Here is a 19,092-nt window from a genome sequence, read left to right on the forward strand (position 1 = left end):
TAAAAATATTGGAAAAGTATGTTCTCTCTGTATCTGTGTGGGTCCCCTCCGGGTGCTCTGGTTCGTCCCATATTCCAAAGATATGTGGGTTAGGGTTGCGGGCGTACTATGTTAATGCCGGAAGCACAGTGACACTTGCTCGATGCCCCCAGCACATCCTCAGACAGCGCTTGGTCATATGTTTCAATCTTCATGTGACAAATAAAACCAATCTTAACTTTGGTGACGTGCCTTGAAATGTTCTTTTACTGACGCAGCGTTAAATGATGAATATAATTGCTAAATCTTTCGTCTTTTCCCAAGACAAAATGTCAAGGGCTCAGCTAACGTAAGAGGCATTTTATAAGCACCAATATTGCTTTGCTGACTCTGAGAAACTGAGCACGATTGTAAAAAAATATTGCCAACTGTGAGGCAAAATGAATCAGAGAGGGGGTGAGACACGTGGCATTCGGCCAGGAGGGGCACACAAAAGGCTGAATTCAGTGTTTGCAAAAATCCCTCGGAAGCCCGTGGGATTCGAGGGAACATATCAAGTCAGATACAATATCAGCTCAGCAGCAGGAAGCAAAGGTTAATTAGTGTTTGCCAAGTGTTTCAGAGACTGGATGGGCTCCGTGAATAGAGCTCATTGCTGGGTCCATGCATTCTGTAGCAAATGTCAATGATCTGTACTTAAATATGGGATCCATGATTTAAAAGTTTGGAATGAATGAAAGAATAAGAGTTACAGAGAGTTAGAGCTCTGAACCAGTCCCTTTGGCCAACCGGTTATGTGCCAACCATCAAACACACATTTGTACTAATCCTACATTAATCCATTTCTTTTATTTTCCCCACATTCGTATCACCGCCTCCCCAGATTCTCCCTCTCTCCTACCCACTGGGGACCATTTGCCGTGATCAATTAACCGATCAAGCTGCACATCTTTGCGATGTGAAAGGCTCCTCGTTCGAAGGCCGGCGTTGTGGACAGGTGACGAAGGGCATCCGGAATCTCAGCCCCCGCTCTGGACTCGGGGGCCAGCGACGTAAATCGGGCGACAAAGGGCACCCGTGGGCGTCGAGCGGCCCTAGGTCGGTGGGTTCCGCGATCGGATGTCCGTGTGAGCGGGGGGGGGGGGGGGCGAGAGGGCCGGTGAGTTTGAGCCCAGAGTTCAGAGTCTTGTCAGCAGTTAGTTGGAGGGGTTGACAACAAAGGTCGATCTGACGTCCAGAAGTCAAAGCCTGGAGAATCGAGGCCTGGAAATCTGGTGGCCTGCTTAGGAGAAATGTCCGTGTGCAAGGGAGGATGGGAGAGAGGAAAGGGGCTTGTTTTGCTATTGTTTTGTTGCTTGTTGTGTTCTGTGTCGTTCTGCCCAGCATTGTAGGCTTGCTATGTTGCCGCTAGAATGGGTGGCGACAATTGCCCTCAGCCCATCCTTAGGCGTGTTGGTTGTGTGCTGCCTTTATGGCAGTTATTTAGTTTATAATATTTTCGCATAGTAATTTGTTAGCATTTTTTAGTTAAAGTTAGGATTGTTTAAGTCAATTGATTTGTCCGTAATACATCGCGGCTGCGATGACGTCACATCCGGGTTCGCCGCGTCTTGTGGGGAATTACCGGTTTGAGATTCACGCAAGGGTGGGGGTCACTCACATGTGCGACCATAACGCTGACTAGGGTCTCTCTATGCACCAAAGACACAGTGAAAGCAACGCTGTAAGTCATTAGATAATCGGTATTTGGAGTTAAAATGTTAACGCCGATTCTGTTAAAAGTAACGACGGTCGGTAAGGTTTACCTTTTCGTCAGTTAAAGAGTCGGGATAGTTTGTATTGAAGTGTATCTAAAGCAGCCAATGGAGCAGCTAGATTCTGACTGTATGCTGCACTTTAATGTATTGTAGTTTTACCTTTGCAAGTATTCACAATGTAAATGTGATATTTAGAAGGGAACAAACACTGTACCAATCTTGTATTGTTTTTCAACAGTTTTCACCATGCGTTAATGTGAAGAGTGAACAGTAAATGGTTAATCTTACTGCGGTCTCGTTTGCATTGATTCTGGTTTATCTCGACGTTTACCTCGGCGTTATTTCACACCCGAGCGAGAACGTTACAGTGAAAAAGCGGCATTATCAGGTGTTTAAAGTGCAGCCATGTCAACCCGATCCAGCATCAAGTCGTTGTCAAAGTCATCGTCATCCTGCGACAGGGGCAGTAGGGCATCAAGTAAGGCCACCCAAGCAAGAGCGAAAGCAGAAGCCGCCAAGGTGCGAGCGCGCTTTGCCAAAGAAGAATTAGAAGTAAAGATGAAAGCGGCTGCCAGAGAAGCCGAAAACCAGAAGGAAAAGGCTGCCAGAGAAGCCGAAGCGACTGCCAGAGAAGCCGAAAACCAGAAGGAAGCGGCTGCCAGAGAAGCCGAAAACCAGAAGGAAGCGGCTGCCAGAGAAGCCGAAAACCAGAAGGAAAAGGCCGCCAGAGAAGCCGAAGCGGCTGCCAGAGAAGCCGAAAACGAATTGGAAAGGAAAAGGGTAGAGGCACGGTTAGAAGCGCTGAAGCTAGAACGAGAAGCAGCAGCTGCCGAGGTGGAAGCAGAGTTAATAGAAGACGCCGAAGAAATGCATGATCCGAAGGACGGAAAATCTACCTCAGAAAAGATCGGATTGGAACGTACAAGGGACTATGTCCAATCTCAAATGGAATGGAAGACTCTTTCTTCCTCTCCTTACTTATTCGATAACGTCCCACTTCACGAGGAGTCTTGGAGAGGCCCGACGGCATCACGTCCATCCAAGGAAGATAATTTACCCTCGCAACTCCGCGATGAACCCAGGAATGCAAGGGCTCACGACAAGTACTTCTCGACACCGAACTTACCGGATTTGGGGAGAAGAGAGGCAAAGACTGAGTCCAGACCAGCAAATCCCATAACAGATGTACGCCCTCAGTCATGTACCTGTGGACATGTTCCCTCAGCCCGCACGCCACCTGCAGACGAATCCGCAGCACGGTATTTCGCACGACGGGATCTCGTCACTTCAGGACTATACCAGTTCGACGATAAACCTGAAAATTACCGTGCATGGTACTCCACTTTCACCAACGCTATCGACGGATTCCAGCTCAGAGCAACCCAGGAGTTGGATCTTATGGCAAAATGGCTGGGAAAAGAATCATGCGAACAGGTGAGACGCATGCGTTCAGTGTACATCAACAAACCTGAGCTAGCATTGAAGAAAGCATGGGAGAGACTTCAGGAGGGCTACGGAGCCCCCGAAATTATTGAGGCGGCGCTATGCCAACGTTTGGGAAATTTTCCTAAGGTGTCAGCCAAGGACCACACCAAGCTAAGAGAATTTGGAGATTTACTCATGGAGATTCAAGGCGCCAAAGAAGATGGCCACTCAGCTGGTCTAGTATACCTAGACACTCCAACCGGGATTAGACAACTCGTGGACAAACTTCCATTTGGGCTGCAGGACAGGTGGTTGTCCGTTGCCTCAGATTACAAGGAAGAACACGAAGGTCAATTCCCTCCCTTCGAGTATTTCACCAGGTTCGTGTGCAAGGAGGCGAAGAAGCGAAACGATCCTAGCCTCATAGGTCCAGGAAGCAGTACAATTTACACCAAGCCAGATAAATCCACTTCGAATAATTCCAACATTACTAAACCAGTCTCAGCGCTTAAGACTGAAGTCCTTACAACTAACAACGACTCTAGCAAGAATTGTCCATTGCATAACAAACCCCACCCCCTCAAAAGATGCAGAACGTTTAGGGAAAAACCCCTTGAAGAGAAGAAGGCCCTCCTCGAGGAGAAAGGGATATGCTTTAGATGCTGTTCCTCGACCTCTCACTGTGCGAGAGAGTGTACGATCGCCGTGAAGTGCCTGGAATGTGATAGCACTAATCACGACTGGGCCATGCATCCTGGCCCGTCACCGCAAACCGACAACGCTCCTTCACCCCCACAACAGGACGGCGGGGAGGGAGAAGCTCACTCCAGGACAACTGTTGTCAGCTCGAGCTGTACGGAAGTTTGCGGTCAAGCTCACGCAAGCCGTTCTTGTTCAAAGATCTGTCTCACTAAGGTGTACCCTAAGGGAGCCAAAGACAAGGCCATCAAAGCCTACGTAATTCTGGATGATCAGAGCAACCGCTCGCTAGTCAGTCCAAAGTTCTTTAACTTGTTCAACATTGAGAGTGAGCAGTTCCCATACTACCTTAGAACTTGCTCAGGCAACATGAAAACTTACGGAAGGAGGGCCGAAGGCTTCCAGATCGAGTCCCTGGATGGTAAAGTCCTCATCTGTCTCCCCCCACTCGTAGAGTGCGAGAAAATCTTGAATAACCGCACTGAGATCCCGACGCCAAGTGCGGTGCTACACCAACCACATCTCCACCACATCGCCAAACACATCCCAGAACTGGATCCAGAAGCAGAAATACTCCTGCTATTAGGGAGGGATGTTCTCCGGGTACACAAGGTTAGGCAGCAGGTCAATGGACCACACGACGCCCCCTTTGCCCAACGCCTGGATCTGGGCTGGGTGGTGATAGGAGAGGTGTGCCCTGGCAACGAACACAAATCAACGGCTAACACACTCAAGACCAATGTGCTAGAGAGTAGCCGCCATACGATTCTTCAACCCCGCACAAGTTCCATGTGCGTCCAGGAAGCACCACAAGGCTTTAACAAGCGCAAAGTAACTGACGAGACGCTCGGTCAGTCTGTCTTTGCTCAAAAGGAGCATGATAATAAACTCGCTCCATCGGCTCAAGACGCCACCATCTTAAAAACGGAGGACACCAAGGTCTTCAGAGACAAAGCAAATAGTGGGGTCGCCCCACTACCTTTCAGAGAACCACGCCAGTGCTTGCCAAACAACAAAGAGCAGGCAGTCAAGCGGTTCACGCCCTTGCAAAAAACCACGAAAAGGAGACCTGAGATGCAGCAAAGCATCCGATCGACCCACGAGGTACTGGGCACACCAATGGCAGAGGTCACAGCCATTATGAATGCACGACCACTCCTACCCGTGTCTTCTGACCCGGAAAACCCCTTCATACTGTCGCCATCAATGCTCCTTACGCAGAAGGCAGGAGCTGCCCCTCCACCAGGGGACTTCTCCGATAAGGACCTGTACACAAAGCAATGGAGAAGGGACCTTCAAGTTGGAGATTTAGTCCTGCTCAAGGACAAGCAAATCGCCGGCAACTGCTGGCCAATGGCCAGAATCACTGCCACATTCCCTAGTAGGGATGGACATGTCAGGGAAGTCGAGTTGAAAACTACTGACCAAGGCGATGGGAAAATTTACCAAAGGCCTGTTACAGAAGTCATTCTACTTCTACCTAACGACTGATTTAGAGACTGAAGTTTGTATTATGTTCATTGTGACCTTACGAAGGCCAAGCGGGGAGTGTGCTGCCTTTATGGCAGTTATTTAGTTTATAATATTTTCGCATAGTAATTTGTTAGCATTTTTTAGTTAAAGTTAGGATTGTTTAAGTCAATTGATTTGTCCGTAATACATCGCGGCTGCGATGACGTCACATCCGGGTTCGCCGCGTCTTGTGGGGAATTACCGGTTTGAGATTCACGCAAGGGCGGGGGTCACTCACATGTGCGACCATAACGCTGACTAGGGTCTCTCTATGCACCAAAGACACAGTGAAAGCAACGCTGTAAGTCATTAGATAATCGGTATTTGGAGTTAAAATGTTAACGCCGATTCTGTTAAAAGTAACGACGGTCGGTAAGGTTTACCTTTTCGTCAGTTAAAGAGTCGGGATAGTTTGTATTGAAGTGTATCTAAAGCAGCCAATGGAGCAGCTAGATTCTGACTGTATGCTGCACTTTAATGTATTGTAGTTTTACCTTTGCAAGTATTCACAATGTAAATGTGATATTTAGAAGGGAACAAACACTGTACCAATCTTGTATTGTTTTTCAACAGTTTTCACCATGCGTTAATGTGAAGAGTGAACAGTAAATGGTTAATCTTACTGCGGTCTCGTTTGCATTGATTCTGGTTTATCTCGACGTTTACCTCGGCGTTATTTCACACCCGAGCGAGAACGTTACAGGTTGTAAGCACAAGCGAGACGTTTCACTGAATGTTTCGATGTACACATGGTAAACAAACCTAAATCTAAATCTGAATGTGAAGTGGGGAACCCGGAGAAAGGCCAGACAGTTCAGTGAGAGAATGTGCAAACTCTGCTGCCATCAGGATGAACGTACAAGAGCCTCAGGACTCGCACCACCAGGTTCGAGAACAGTTACCACCCCTCACTTGAACAAAAGGGGATAACTACACTCATCTATTAAGCTGCTCCCACAACCATTGATCTCACTTTAGGGACTCTTTGTCTCAATTTCTCATGTTCTCATTATTTCACGTTCTCATTATTTTATTGCGATTTATTTATATTTGCATTTACACAGTTTGTTGTCTTCTGCACTCTGGCTGATCTTTCATTGATCCTGTTACAGTTCCATAGATTTGCTGAGTTGCACGCAAGAAAATGAATCTCAGGGTTGTATATAGTGACATTTATGTAGAAGAAGAAGAAGAGAGCCCTTAACTCCGAGTGGAGTCATCGGGACGCCATCGTGACGGCATTTTTTTAGCAGGCTTTCTTATTTTTACAAGGCCGAGTTGCTAGCTCGACGCTCAGCCCAGCACAGATGGAAAGCGTGCAAGGGAGCCGGCTGGATTCGAACTCAGGAGCCTTTGCTCCGAAGTCCGGCACTGATGCCACTACGCCACCAGCTGGCTCTGACATATATGTACTCTGATAATAATAAAATTTACTTTGAACTTTGAAACTCCACACAGACAGCACACTGAGGTCGGGAGTGACCTAGTTTCTGGCATTTAAGGCAGTGGCTCTATCAGCTGCAGCACTGCGAGATCCATCTGTTTGATTGATGGTGATGCCATCGCTCGAATCGAGTACGATATTCTCCTAAGGGAGGCGTTAATGGAGACTGCCTGTGCATGACTTTGCTTAGTGTGGGGATGCTGATGCAGGGGCCGTCACCACACGGTCCTTGACAGATCGGGGGTCAGGATCCAGTGGCGGGGAGTGCAAGCCATCTGGAGACCCTTCACTACCGAAGGCTTCCTCCATGTGGTGTGTCATCATCTTCCGCCAGCCCCACCGCCGAGGTCTGAGTTTATCGTTCTTAATCTCGAACCTCTCCCTTGGCCTTACCGCCATGGGTGACCCTACTGGGACCTAAGCTCCAGATGGCATCACTCTTGAAGTTTCAGGATCTCACAAGCCTCTCCACCATGTTAAGGTGATGATCCTTGGAGAAGGTTTGATTGATAGCGTTACGAATGTGCCGCAACTCTGAGGGGCCGACAGGTACAAAGTCGCCCCCTCCTTTTTGAGAATCGCAAGATCGCTATTAATTCAGGTCTGGGACCCAGGAAATGAGAGAGAGACACGCAGAATCCACAAGGTTTGGAATGTGTCCTGGCCTCAGCGAAAACGGAACCATTGATAACGGCCATTGTCTCTTGGAGACGGAATTGTGTATTGAGTACTGTACTATTCATTGAAGCCCTCAGGGGACGACCAGAGTGGGCTGGTTGAGGGATTGCATCATCCCAACCTGATTGACATCTGAGACCCCGTGAGTAAGGATAAAAGAGGGTCTGGGGAACAACCCCTTTAGACGCACCAGGAGAAATGCTGGAAATCCCGTGACAGCGTTTAATAGCGAACGCCGGTGAGGGCCCGTGTGCGTCCTCCCTTGCCAGGGTAGTGGGCTCATCACGGAAGAATGGCTTAGCTAAAGGAGAGGCCACAAGTGACCGGCCACACCAACGGGACTCCTGACGGATCGAAATCATAAAAGGAAAGCCGGCAAGTTTTTCTCCCAAAAATCTCTCTCTCTCCAACCGTTGCAACCCAGCGGTCCCCAAAGGCTGCAGCCTGCATGAACTGAGTGAACTTTATATTTCCATCGGACAATACATTATCCCCTAGACAACGATAGAGCTTATTTCTTATTGATTATTATTATACCCGCACTTTTAGATTTAGTATTGACGACGTATATTATCTGTATATTTGCATTGATATTATTTTTGTGTATTTTTACTAATAAATACTGTTAAAAATAGTATCATCAGACCTCAACGGACCTCTCTATCTTTGCTGGTAAGTGACCCAGTTACGGGGTTCGTAACAATAGCAAGCTACGGAGAACAGGGAATTACTAATGGGCTGTTCAAGTGGCAGAAAAAGATGGTGAATGAACTTCAGTGGAGAGAAAGGCTTTGAAGAACATCTGAGGAAAACAAACAAGGAGGAAAAATAGACAATAAATAATATGGTGCTGTAAAGAATAGTGGATTCCTGGAGGCCAATGACCAGAAATTCTTCAAGGCCTCTGGAATATTTGCGTTTATTCACTGAGTCATAGTGACTCAGAGAAGTTGTTCTGGCTTGATGTGACACAAGATTCCAGATTGCGCTCAAGGAAGCCACTATGGCTCTCCATGTTCCTGCCAGCTCATAAAGTAATCCCATTCCCCCCCCCCCACCCAGACTCTCAGAATATAGAACACTTCAGTACAGTACAAGCTCTTCAGCCCACAATGTTGTGTTGACCTTTTAACCTACACTAAGATTAATCTAAACCTTCCTACATAGCCCTCCATTTTTCTATCATCCAAGAGTTTCTTAAATGCCCCAAGTGTATTTGCCTCTTCCACACACCCACCACCCTCTGTGTAAAGAACTGACAGCCCCCCGTATACTTTCCTCCAATCACCTCAAAATTATGCCCAATGGTATTAGCCAATTCTGCCGAGGGAAAAACTCTCTGGATATCTGCTCGATCTGTGCCCCTTACCATCAAGTCACCTCTCACCCTCCTTTGCTTCAAAGAGAAAAAGCCTGGTTTGCTCAACCTATCCTCATGAGACATGCTGTCTAATCCAGGCAGCATCCTGGTAAATCTCCTCTGCACTCCCTCAAAAGCTTCCACTTCTTTCCTATAATGAGGTGACTGGAAGTGAACACAATACTCCCGTGTGTGGTCTAACCAGCATTTTGTAGAGCTGCAACATTACCTTGCGGCTCCTGAACTCAAACCCCTGATAAACGGAGGCCTCTTTTTCCCAATCATCCGATTAAACTTCCCAGAGATTCCACCACTCACCTCCATGCTAAGTATAATTTACAATGGTCAAATAAGTTGGTGGACAGAGTGGAGAGTGTCCTAACTGTTTGCATTATGGCCTAGAATGGAAACAGGAATGCCCAGAAAAGGAAATGCCTACAGAAAGAGGTGGATAAGGCCCAGTCCATCACAGGCAAAGCCCTCCCCACCGTTGTGTACGTTTACACATATCTGCATAAGTGGCAGCATCCATCAGCAAGGAGCTCACCACCCAGACCTTGCTCTCATCTCACTACTGCCATTGGGCAGTAGGTACTGAAGCCTTGGGTGCCACGCCAGCAGGTTCAGGAACAGTTATTTCCCGACAACCATCAGGCTCCTGAACTGGCGTGGATAACTTCACTCACCACAACTCAACCTACAAACTCACATCTAGAATTCATGTTCTCAGTCGATTTGTTTCATTTGCACTATTTGTATTCTTTTGCACACTGGTTGTTTGTCAGTCTTTGGTTGGGGGTATCGTGGATAGTCTGGAGGGCTGTCAGAGGTTACAGCGGGACATTGATAGGATGCAAAACTGGGCTGAGAAGTGGCAGATGGAGTTCAACCCAGATAAGCGTGAGGTGGTTCATTTTGGTAGGTCAAATATGATGGCAGAATATAGTATTAATGAGAAGACTCTTGGCAGTGTGGAGGATCAGAGGGATCTTGGGTCTGAGTCCATAGGACACTCAAAGCAGCGACGCAGGTTGACTGTGCGGTTAAGAAGGCATACGGTGCACTGGCCTTCATCAATCGTGGGATTGAGTTTAAGAGCTGAGAGGTAAAGTTGCAGCTATGTATGACCCTGATCAGACCCCATATGGAGTACTGTGCTCAGTTCTGGTCACCTCACTACAGGAAGGTCATGGAAACCATAGAAAGGGTGCAGAGGAGATTTACAAGGATGTTGCCTGGATTGGGGAGCATGCCTTATGAGAATAGGTTAAGTGAACACGGCCTTTTCTCCTTGGAGTGACGGAGGATGAGAGGTGACCTGACAGAGGTGTACAAGATAATGAGAGGCATTGATCATGTGGATAGTCAGAGGCTTTTTCCCAGGGCCGAAATGGCTAGCACGAGAGGGCATATTTTTAAGGTGCTTGGAAGTAGGTACAGATTATATATGTTACTCGGAGTCTGTGTCTGTATACGTTAACCGTTATTAATGTAATCCCAGTCTCTTTGTATTATTCTCATTGTTATGTTTATCAATTCAAAACTTAATAAAAAACATTGAGAGGAAGTAGGTACAGAGGAGATGTCAGGGTAAGTTTTTACGCAGAGAGTGGTGAGTGTGTGGAATGGGCTGCCGGTGGCGGTGGTGGAGGCGGAAACGATAGGGTCTTTTAAGAGAATCCTGGATGGCTACATGGAGCTTAGAAAAATAGAGGGCTATGGGTAAAGCCTAGGTAGTTCTAAGTAGGGACATGATTGGCACAGCTTTGTGGGCAGAAGGGCCTGTATTGTGCTGTAGGTTTTCTATGTTTCTTTGTTTGTGCATAGTTTTTCACCAATTCCATTGCATATCTTTATTTTCCTGTTAATGCCTGCAAGAAAATGAAACTCAGAGTAGTAAGTATATGATAACATATACGTTACTTAAATAATAAAGTTTACTGTGATTTTGACCTTGGCCTCTTTGGCATGTGGGAGGGAACAGTAGAAAACCTATGCGGTCACATAAAGAATATACAAGGTCCACACAGACAGCACCAGAGGTGAGGATTGAACCCAGATCATAGTGAGGAAATGGCTGTGTTGGTTACACTATTGCATCAGCCGCATAGCTGGCGGTGTGTACGGATTTCTGAGCACCAAGTTACAGGAAAGATCGAATTGTACTGGAGAGGCTGCAGAGGAGTTTTACCAGGGCTGGACAGTTTTAGCTTTGAGAAAAGCTTAACCTCAATGGAAAAACCTGCTTATACTACTCATAATTTTGTGTATCTCTATCAAATCTCCCCTCATTCTCCTATGCTCAGGGAATAAAGTCCTAACCTATTCAATCTAATCTTTCCTGATAACTCGGGTCTTCAAGTCCCAGCAATATCCTTGTAAATTTTCTCTGTGCTCTTTCAAAATACAAAAGAAATTATGCAAACCTTTTTTTTTTGGAGTATGATCATTTCATTCAATAGTGTTAACGTATTCTTTTCTTTAAAAACCATAGCACCATTCGTCTTCATCATGGCTATCCCTCGAGGTCGAGAATGATGGTCTTCCTTCCGTTGATCTATTTATGGGCTCTGAAGTGGCTTCTGAGAGAATACGCCTGTGCGTGTATTTGTTTAACGCGTACTTGATGTTGCACTCCACGAAGCACACGATACTTCACAAATCAACCAACTGATTCCAGTGGCATGGAAACCACAACGATTGGAGCTGATGGATTTGTTGCAGCCTTCATCCGCCTTCACAGCTGTTGAGTTCGAAGTAACTTCGTCCACCTGTTCCACCGTTGAGGTCTTGGTTGGATTGTTCTTTGTCCGGGACCTCACTCTCGACCTTACCAGCATGGTGACCCTACCAGAAACATAGCTCCAGACGGCATCGCTCTTGGGATCTCAGGACCACACAAGCTTCTCCACCACGACAAGGTGACAATCCACGGAGAAGCCTAGCACCAACACTACTCATTGCAACATCACAATGATTTGTGGCCCCCTGGGGTGATATACCCTTTCGTTGTTTGAGGGGCTTACGGCCCAACTCAGCCCCTTGCTCAGCACGGACTGCCCTTATGGAAGACTAAGACATTTTGGACAGGCCAAGGTGATGGCCTTCCAGCGGCACTTGATGCCTGTCTCAGTGTGCGACCCTGGAAACAGCCCTTAGATCAGAGGGGCAGGTGCTGGGGATGAACTAGACGTGGATCCTTGCATCTGTCTCCGCACTTTCTTAGCAAATCCACAGTCTGCAAAGAGGTGGGTCCCCAGCTCTTCCCCACCACAGCCATCCCAAAGGCCGACGCTGGGGGTGACATGTCATCTGTAGAGGAAGGCGCTGACTGGGAGGACATCTCCTACCACACCCGTCCAGCTAGGTCGTGGTGCTGGGTCAGGTCTGGTGATCTGTTCTGCCAGATGTTTAGATAGGTATACAGATGGTAAGGGTATGGAGGGCTATGGCCCATGGGAGTAAGCAGTTTAAATGGTTCGGCACACACTAGATGGGCCGAATGGCCTGTTCGCGAGTCGTACTTTTCTATGACTCTGACTCTATGAGATGGTTTGGATCATTTGCTCAGGGATCAAACCCACAGAATCTATAGTGTCCCTTGTCCCACAGTGTCAAAGGCCTATAGGATATTCTCAAATAACCATTTTATTAACATATTTTCATTTCCGTTCTCGTTGGAATATCCCCGTCAGTCAGTAATCCTGGGGTCAGTTGTGCTGTGAGGATTACATTCCTTGACTTCTCTAGTGCCTTTAACACCATCCAGACCAAGATCTTAAGGCACAAACTAACGGAGATGGGAGTAGACTCTCACATGGTGGATTGGATAGTGGACTACTTGACAGATAGACCTCAGTATGTGCGGTTGGGAGACTGTAGGTCTGACACGGTGGTCAGCAGCACAGGAGCGCCGCAGGGAACCGTACTCTCTCCGGTCCTGTTCACCCTGTACACATCAGACTTCCAATATAACTCGGAGTCCTGCCATGTGCAGAAGTTCGCTGATGACACGGCCATAGTGGGGTGTGTCAGGAATGGACAGGAGGAGGAGTATAGGAAACTGATACAGGACTTTGTGATATGGTGCAACTCAAACTACCTGTGTCTCAATATCACCAAGACCAAGGAGATGGTGGTGGACTTTAGGAGATCTAGGCCTCATATGGAGCCAGTGATCATTAATGGAGAATGTGTGGAGCAGGTTAAGACCTACAAGTATCTGGGAGTACAGTTAGACGAGAAGCTAGACTGGACTGCCAACACAGTTGCCTTGTGCAGGAAGGCACAGAGTCGACTGTACTTCCTTAGAAGGTTGGCGTCATTCAATGTCTGTAGTGAGATGCTGAAGATGTTCTATAGGTCAGTTGTGGAGAGCGCCCTCTTCTTTGTGGTGGCGTGTTGGGGAGGAAGCATTAAGAAGAGGGACGCCTCACGTCTTAATAAGCTGGTAAGGAAGGCGGGCTCTGTCGTGAGCAAAGTACTGGAGAGTTTAACATCGGTAGCTGAGCGAAGGGCGCTGAGTAGGCTACGGTCAATTATGGATAACTCTGAACATCCTCTACATAGCACCATCCAGAGACAGAGAAGCAGTTTCAGCGACAGGTTACTATCCATGCAATGCTCCTCAGACAGGATGAAGAGGTCAATATTTTTTACTGAGTTAAGTACTGTATGTAATTAGTTTTGCTACAACAAGTGTATGGGACATTGGAAAAAAGTTGAATTTCCCCATGGGGATGAATAAAGTATCTATCTATCTATCTATCTAATCCCCGTTTAATTTGTGGCCACCATTGCAATTTACACCTGCAGTTGCAAGCTCTGGCCTGTAGGTGGAGCCAGGCTGCAAGTACAGTACGAGAAGTCCCCGGGTACCAAACGGGTTTTAACGGACGGCCCTAAGTCAATTTTGACCATAAATTGGAAAATGCACAGAATCATTTAATATAGTAACCATATCTCCACAGTTCTGTAATGAATGTATCAAAAACACACAAGACTGATGAGAAAGAGCAATTGCTGAAAGTGGAGAGAGGGAGGAAGAAACGTTCAGCTATTCAATGTCCCTAGGTACGTTGGACTTCTGAGTTTAATAGAGCTCATTAAACTCTATTAATGAGCTCATTTGTAGGAAGGGGTGTACATAAATCAGATTTTCATAGATAGGGGGTGGCCTGTATAGCAATTCTCATTCGTGCAACATCCTGTATATAAAGTATAACTTCCTATCCTGATTATCAGAATCGGGTTTACTATCACTGACATAAGCAGTGACATTTTTTTTTGTTTGTGGCTGCAAGATATAAAAATTATTTTAAGTTGTGGAATAGAATTAGTGCAAAAGACTATGTGACTGTGAAATAGTGAGAAGATTATGGAAACATCATAGCTGATTTTGTAGGGGTGTAATATCAGTAACAACAGTGATATCGATTTTTCTTTTCTTGCCTGCTGCCTACTCACCAAAGCTATTTTTTTCCTGTGTGAAGATCATTCAACACTCACGAGATGACTTGGGCATGATCTTAGACCGCAGGGAACTGCCGTAATTATGGTGGAGACCAAAAGGCAGTATCAGAATCAGAATCAGGCTTATTATCACTGACTTACGTTGTGAAATCTGTTGTTTTGTGGCAGGAGTACACATAAAAGATGACTGTAAGTCACAATAAGAAATACATTTTTTAAGTGCAAAAAGAGAGCAAAATAGCAAGGTAGTGTTCATGTATTCATGGACTGTCCAGAAATCTGGTGACAGAGGGGAAAAGTTGTCCTTAAAACATTTGAGTGTGTGTCTTCAAGCTCCTATTCTTCCTCCCTGATGGTCGTAATGAGAAGAGGACATGTCTTCGATGGTGAGGGTCCTTAATGATGGAAGCTGCCTTCTTGAAGATGCCCTCAATGGTGTGGAGGCTTATGCCACGATGGAGGAGGATGAGTCTACAACCCTCTGCAGTTGGAGGGACCATCTCTTGAAGATGTCCTCAGTGGTGGGGAGGTCTGGAGCTGCCTAGGTCTCCAGTCCTCTGCAGCTCTGTTTGAACAGAGTCTAGACTGACATCTACATCATTTATTATTATATTGAAATTTGTCCTCTGCTGTGCCTATTGTCTTGTTTATTATTTATTTACTTATTAATTATTGTACTGCCCTGCACTGTTTTGTGTACTTTATGTAGTCCTGTGCAGGTCTGTAGTCTAGTGCAGTTTTTATGTTGTTTTTACGTAGTCTAGTGTAGACTTGAGTTGTCTCACATAGTCCAGTGTAGTTTTTGTGTTTCATGTAGCACCAGGGTCCTGGAGGAACGTTGTTTCATTTTTACTGTGTATTGTACCAACAGCTTATGGTCAAAATGACAATAAAAAGTGACTTGGCTTGACTTGAACTGCCAAAACAACTGCAATGCTAGAACCTGATAGAAAATGCTGGAAAAACTCATCTGTTCAAGCAGCATCTATGGATAGAGAAACAGTCAATATTTCAGATCTGCGAGTCTTTGTTGGGTTAAAAAGTGTTCAGATTAGTTTATTGTCATGTCAATCAGGGTGCAGTGAAATTCTGTGCTCGTGTGAAGCTCAGACAGGAAGCGAAATTTAAAGATCTTGGAACTGGTTCTTCACTCAACCAACCTTCAACATAATGTAAATATTCAACAGAATATCAAATCAAGTCAAGTCACTTTTATTGTCATTTCGACCATAACTGCTGGTATTAGTAAAAATGAGACGTTTTTCAGGACCATGGTGTTACATGACACAGTACAAAAACTAGACTGAACTACGTAAAAAACAACACAGAGAAAGAAAAAAAACTACACTAGACTACAGACCTACCCAGGACTGCATAAAGTGCACAAAACAGTGCAAGCATTACAATAAATAATAAACAGGACAATAGGGCAGTAAGGCGTCAGTCCAGGCTCTGGGTATCGAGGAGTCTGATAGCTTGGGAGAAGAAATTGTTACATAGTCTGGTCGTGAGAGCCCGAATGCTTCGGTGCCTTTTCCCAGACGGCAGGAGGGAGAAGAGTTTGTATGAGGGGTGCGTGGCGTCCTTTAATATGCTGTTTGTTTTGCGGATGCAGCGTGTAGTGTAAATGTCTGTAATGGCGGGAAGAGAGACCCCGATGATCTTCTCAGCTGACCTCACTATCTGCAGCAGGGTCTTGCGATCTGAGATGGTGCAATTTCCAAACCAGGCAGTGATGCAGCTGCTCAGGATGCTCTCAATACAACCCCTGTAGAATGTGATGAGGATGGGGAGTGGGGGTGGGGGGTGGGAGATGGACTTTCCTCAGCCTTCGCAGAAAGTAGAGACATTGCTGGGCTTTCTTTGCTATGGAGCTGGTGTTGAGGGACCAGGTGAGATTCTCTGCCAGGTGAACATCAAGAAATTGGTTCTTTGTTCCAAATAAATGTGTTTTGGTCATTCCTGTGTTATGACCCTGTTACCATAAAGTGTATGTTACAGGTAAATAGTGTTATGAAGGAAGTTGTTTTCTTCATTAATGTAGGTTGTGACTGACAGACCGCTGGTTTGTGTGATGGTGTTGTAGTAAATTGGATTTGACATTGCTTTTCCAGGAGAAACTGGAGATTGGAGGAAGATGGTTGCCTCTCTGACTGCAGGCCTGTGACCACTGGAGTGCCGCAGGGATCGGTGCTGGGCCTGTTATTGCATCAATGATCTGGATGATAATGTGGTCAACTGGAGCAGCAAATTTGCGTATCACACCAAGATCGGGGGCATAGTGAACAATGAGGAAGACTATCAAAGTTTGTAGCGGGATTTGGACCAGTTGGAAAAACGTGCTGATAAATGGCAAGTGGAATTTAATGCAGACAAGTGTGACGTGTTGCACTTTGGGAGGACTAACCAAGGTAGGTCTTACTTGGTGAACGGTCGGGCACTGAGGGATCTGGGGTTACAGGTCCATAATTCCTTGAAAGTGGCATCACGGGTAGATAGGGAACCAAGGAGAGCTTATTGGCACATTAGCCTTCATAAATCAAAGTATTGAGTATGGGAGTTGGGATGTTATGTTGAAGTTGTACAATAGACAATAGGTGCAGGAGTAGGCCATTCGGCCCTTCTAGTGAGCACTGCCATTCACTGTGATCATGGTTGATCATACACAATCAGTACCCCGTTCCTGCTCTCTCCCCATATCCCTTGACCCCGCTATCTATAAGAGCTCTATCTAACTAAGACGTTAGTGAGGCCTATATTGGAGTATGGTGTCCAGTTCTGGTCAATTACCTACAGGAAAGATATCAATAAGATTGAAAGAGTGCAGACAAAATTTACAAGGATGTTGCCTGGACTTGAAGACATGAATTACAGTATAGGAAAAGGTTGAATAGGTTAGAACTTTTGTTTTCCCTAGAGCGTAGGAGAATGAGGGGAGATTTGACAGAGGTATATAAAATTATAAGGGGTATAAATAGGGTAAGTGCAAGCAGGCTTTTTTTTCCCACTGGGATTGGGTGAGATGAGAACTAGAGGACATAGGTTAAGGATGAAAGATGGAACCTGAGGGGGATCATCTTCACTCAGAGTTTGGAACAAACTGCCAGTGAAAGTGGAGGATGCAGGCTTGTTTTCACCATTTAAGAGAAGTTTGGATAGGTATATGGACAGGAGGGTTATGGAGGGCTATGATCCAGGACGGTACTGGGTAGAATAACAATTCAGCATGGATTAGATGGGCTGAAGGGTCTCTCCCCGTGCTGTAGAGCTCTATGACTCTATGACCTGCCCTCCTGGCCGTGACAGTGAGGGAAAGTGAACGGGCTTGGGCTTAAAGGATCAATACACCACAGTCGGGAGGCATGACAAAGGGAGGGACAGGATGTGGGCAGGACACGTGAATGAAACACTAGGCCAGGGGTTCCCAACCTGGGATCCATCCATGGAACCCCTTGCTTAATGGTATTGGTCCATGGCATAAAAAAGGTTGGGGGTCTAGAGAGTGGAGCAGTGAGACTCAGGAGGTGTGTATTGAATTCCAGACTAATGGACGATTCTCGGAAAGCTAAGGCCACGGCTCTCTTAACCGGACCTTGATGGTCGGAGATGGGCCAGAGAAAAAAGCAAGCAGGTGTTGGGAATCGGAAACTAAAGCTGGAAGAATGAAGCAGGACAAACTGCAATCACCAGGGAGGGAAACATTCCCAGATGAACAACACTTCATTAGAACTGGGAGAGGCAAAAAACAAGTTATAGCGAAACTCCAGCTGGTGAAATATTGGATATTCGGAAGAAGCCCTAAGCAGCTCTCAAAGCTGATAGAATCACACTCCACCCACCTACCTCCTTTTCTTGCCCAGTTTCCCCATCTCTGTCGTGTCTGCTCCGATGATGTTTCCCACACCAATACCTTTAAAATGTCTTCCCCCTCCCGTGGTTTCCGCTCTACCATAGTTAACAGAGCTCTTGATTGTATCTCAGCTACTTTCTGCACCTCTGCCCACTGCCAGCTAGAGAATTCCACCCATCAGCCTCTGTTTTCATAGATCACTCTCCATTATTTTACCCCAATGGGATTCCATTCCCAGCCTTCTTCCCCTTCCCTTTAAACATTCCGAAAGGACCATTCCCTCTCAAACACGCACAAAATGCTGGAGGAACTCAGCAGGCCAGGCAGCATCAATGGAACAGTCGACGTTTCGGGCCGAGACCCTTCAGCAGGACTGACTCTTTTCCGTAGGTTCTGCCTGGCCTGCTGAGTTCCTCCAGCAGTGTGTGTGTGTGTGTGTGTGTGTGTGTGTGTGTGTGTGTGTGTGTGTGTGTGTGTGTGTGTGTGTGTGTGTGTGTGTGTGTGTGTGTGTGTGTGTGTGTGTGTGTGTGTGTGTGTGTGTGTGTGTGTGTGTGTGTGTGTGTGTGTGTGTGTGTTTTGCTGCTTTGGATTTCCAGCATCTGCAGCTGCTCTCTTGTTTGTGATTGGACCGTTCCCTCTGCGATTTCTTGGTTTAACCATCCATCTTCAGCAACCACTCCCCTTCTCATGAAATTTCCTCAAGGCGGGAAACAATTGTGGCACGGCAGCGTAGCAGTCAGTCGAACGTTCTACGGCGCCGACGATCACCGATCAGGGTTCAATTCCCGCTGCTGCCTGCAAAGAGTTTGTACAATATCCCGTGACTGCCTGGGTTTCTTCTGGGTGCTCCAGGTTCCTTGCACGTTTCAAAGGTGTACGATTAGGGTACGGGTCGTGAGTTGAGGGCCTATGTTGA

The 19,092-nt window shown here is 46.4% G+C and overlaps 1 protein-coding gene across 1 annotated transcript; it reads left to right on the forward strand.

The window, feature by feature from the left end:
• Positions 1-1,629: 1,629 nt before the first annotated feature.
• LOC140718997 (uncharacterized) lies at positions 1,630-7,237 on the forward strand. Its single transcript, XM_073033306.1, has 3 exons — positions 1,630-1,702; positions 1,975-4,151; positions 7,007-7,237. Exons 2-3 carry the CDS (start codon positions 2,142-2,144, stop codon positions 7,235-7,237), a joined length of 2,241 nt encoding a protein of 746 aa, XP_072889407.1. The 5' UTR covers positions 1,630-1,702; positions 1,975-2,141.
• Positions 7,238-19,092: the final 11,855 nt, after the last annotated feature.

This window comes from Hemitrygon akajei, chromosome 31, assembly GCF_048418815.1.
Source record: "Hemitrygon akajei chromosome 31, sHemAka1.3, whole genome shotgun sequence".
In the NCBI taxonomy this organism is placed as follows: Eukaryota; Metazoa; Chordata; class Chondrichthyes; order Myliobatiformes; family Dasyatidae; genus Hemitrygon; species Hemitrygon akajei.

What these genes read in the sequence shown, in the direction of transcription:
- LOC140718997 (XM_073033306.1), top strand. Translation starts at nt 2,142, where the DNA reads ATGTCAACCCGATCCAGCATCAAGTCGTTGTCAAAGTCATCGTCATCC. An exon ending in ATCAGAGCAACCGCTCGCTA is followed by an intron (nt 4,152 to 7,006) that starts GTCAGTCCAAAG and finishes GACTTTGCTTAG; the next exon opens with TGTGGGGATGCTGATGCAGG.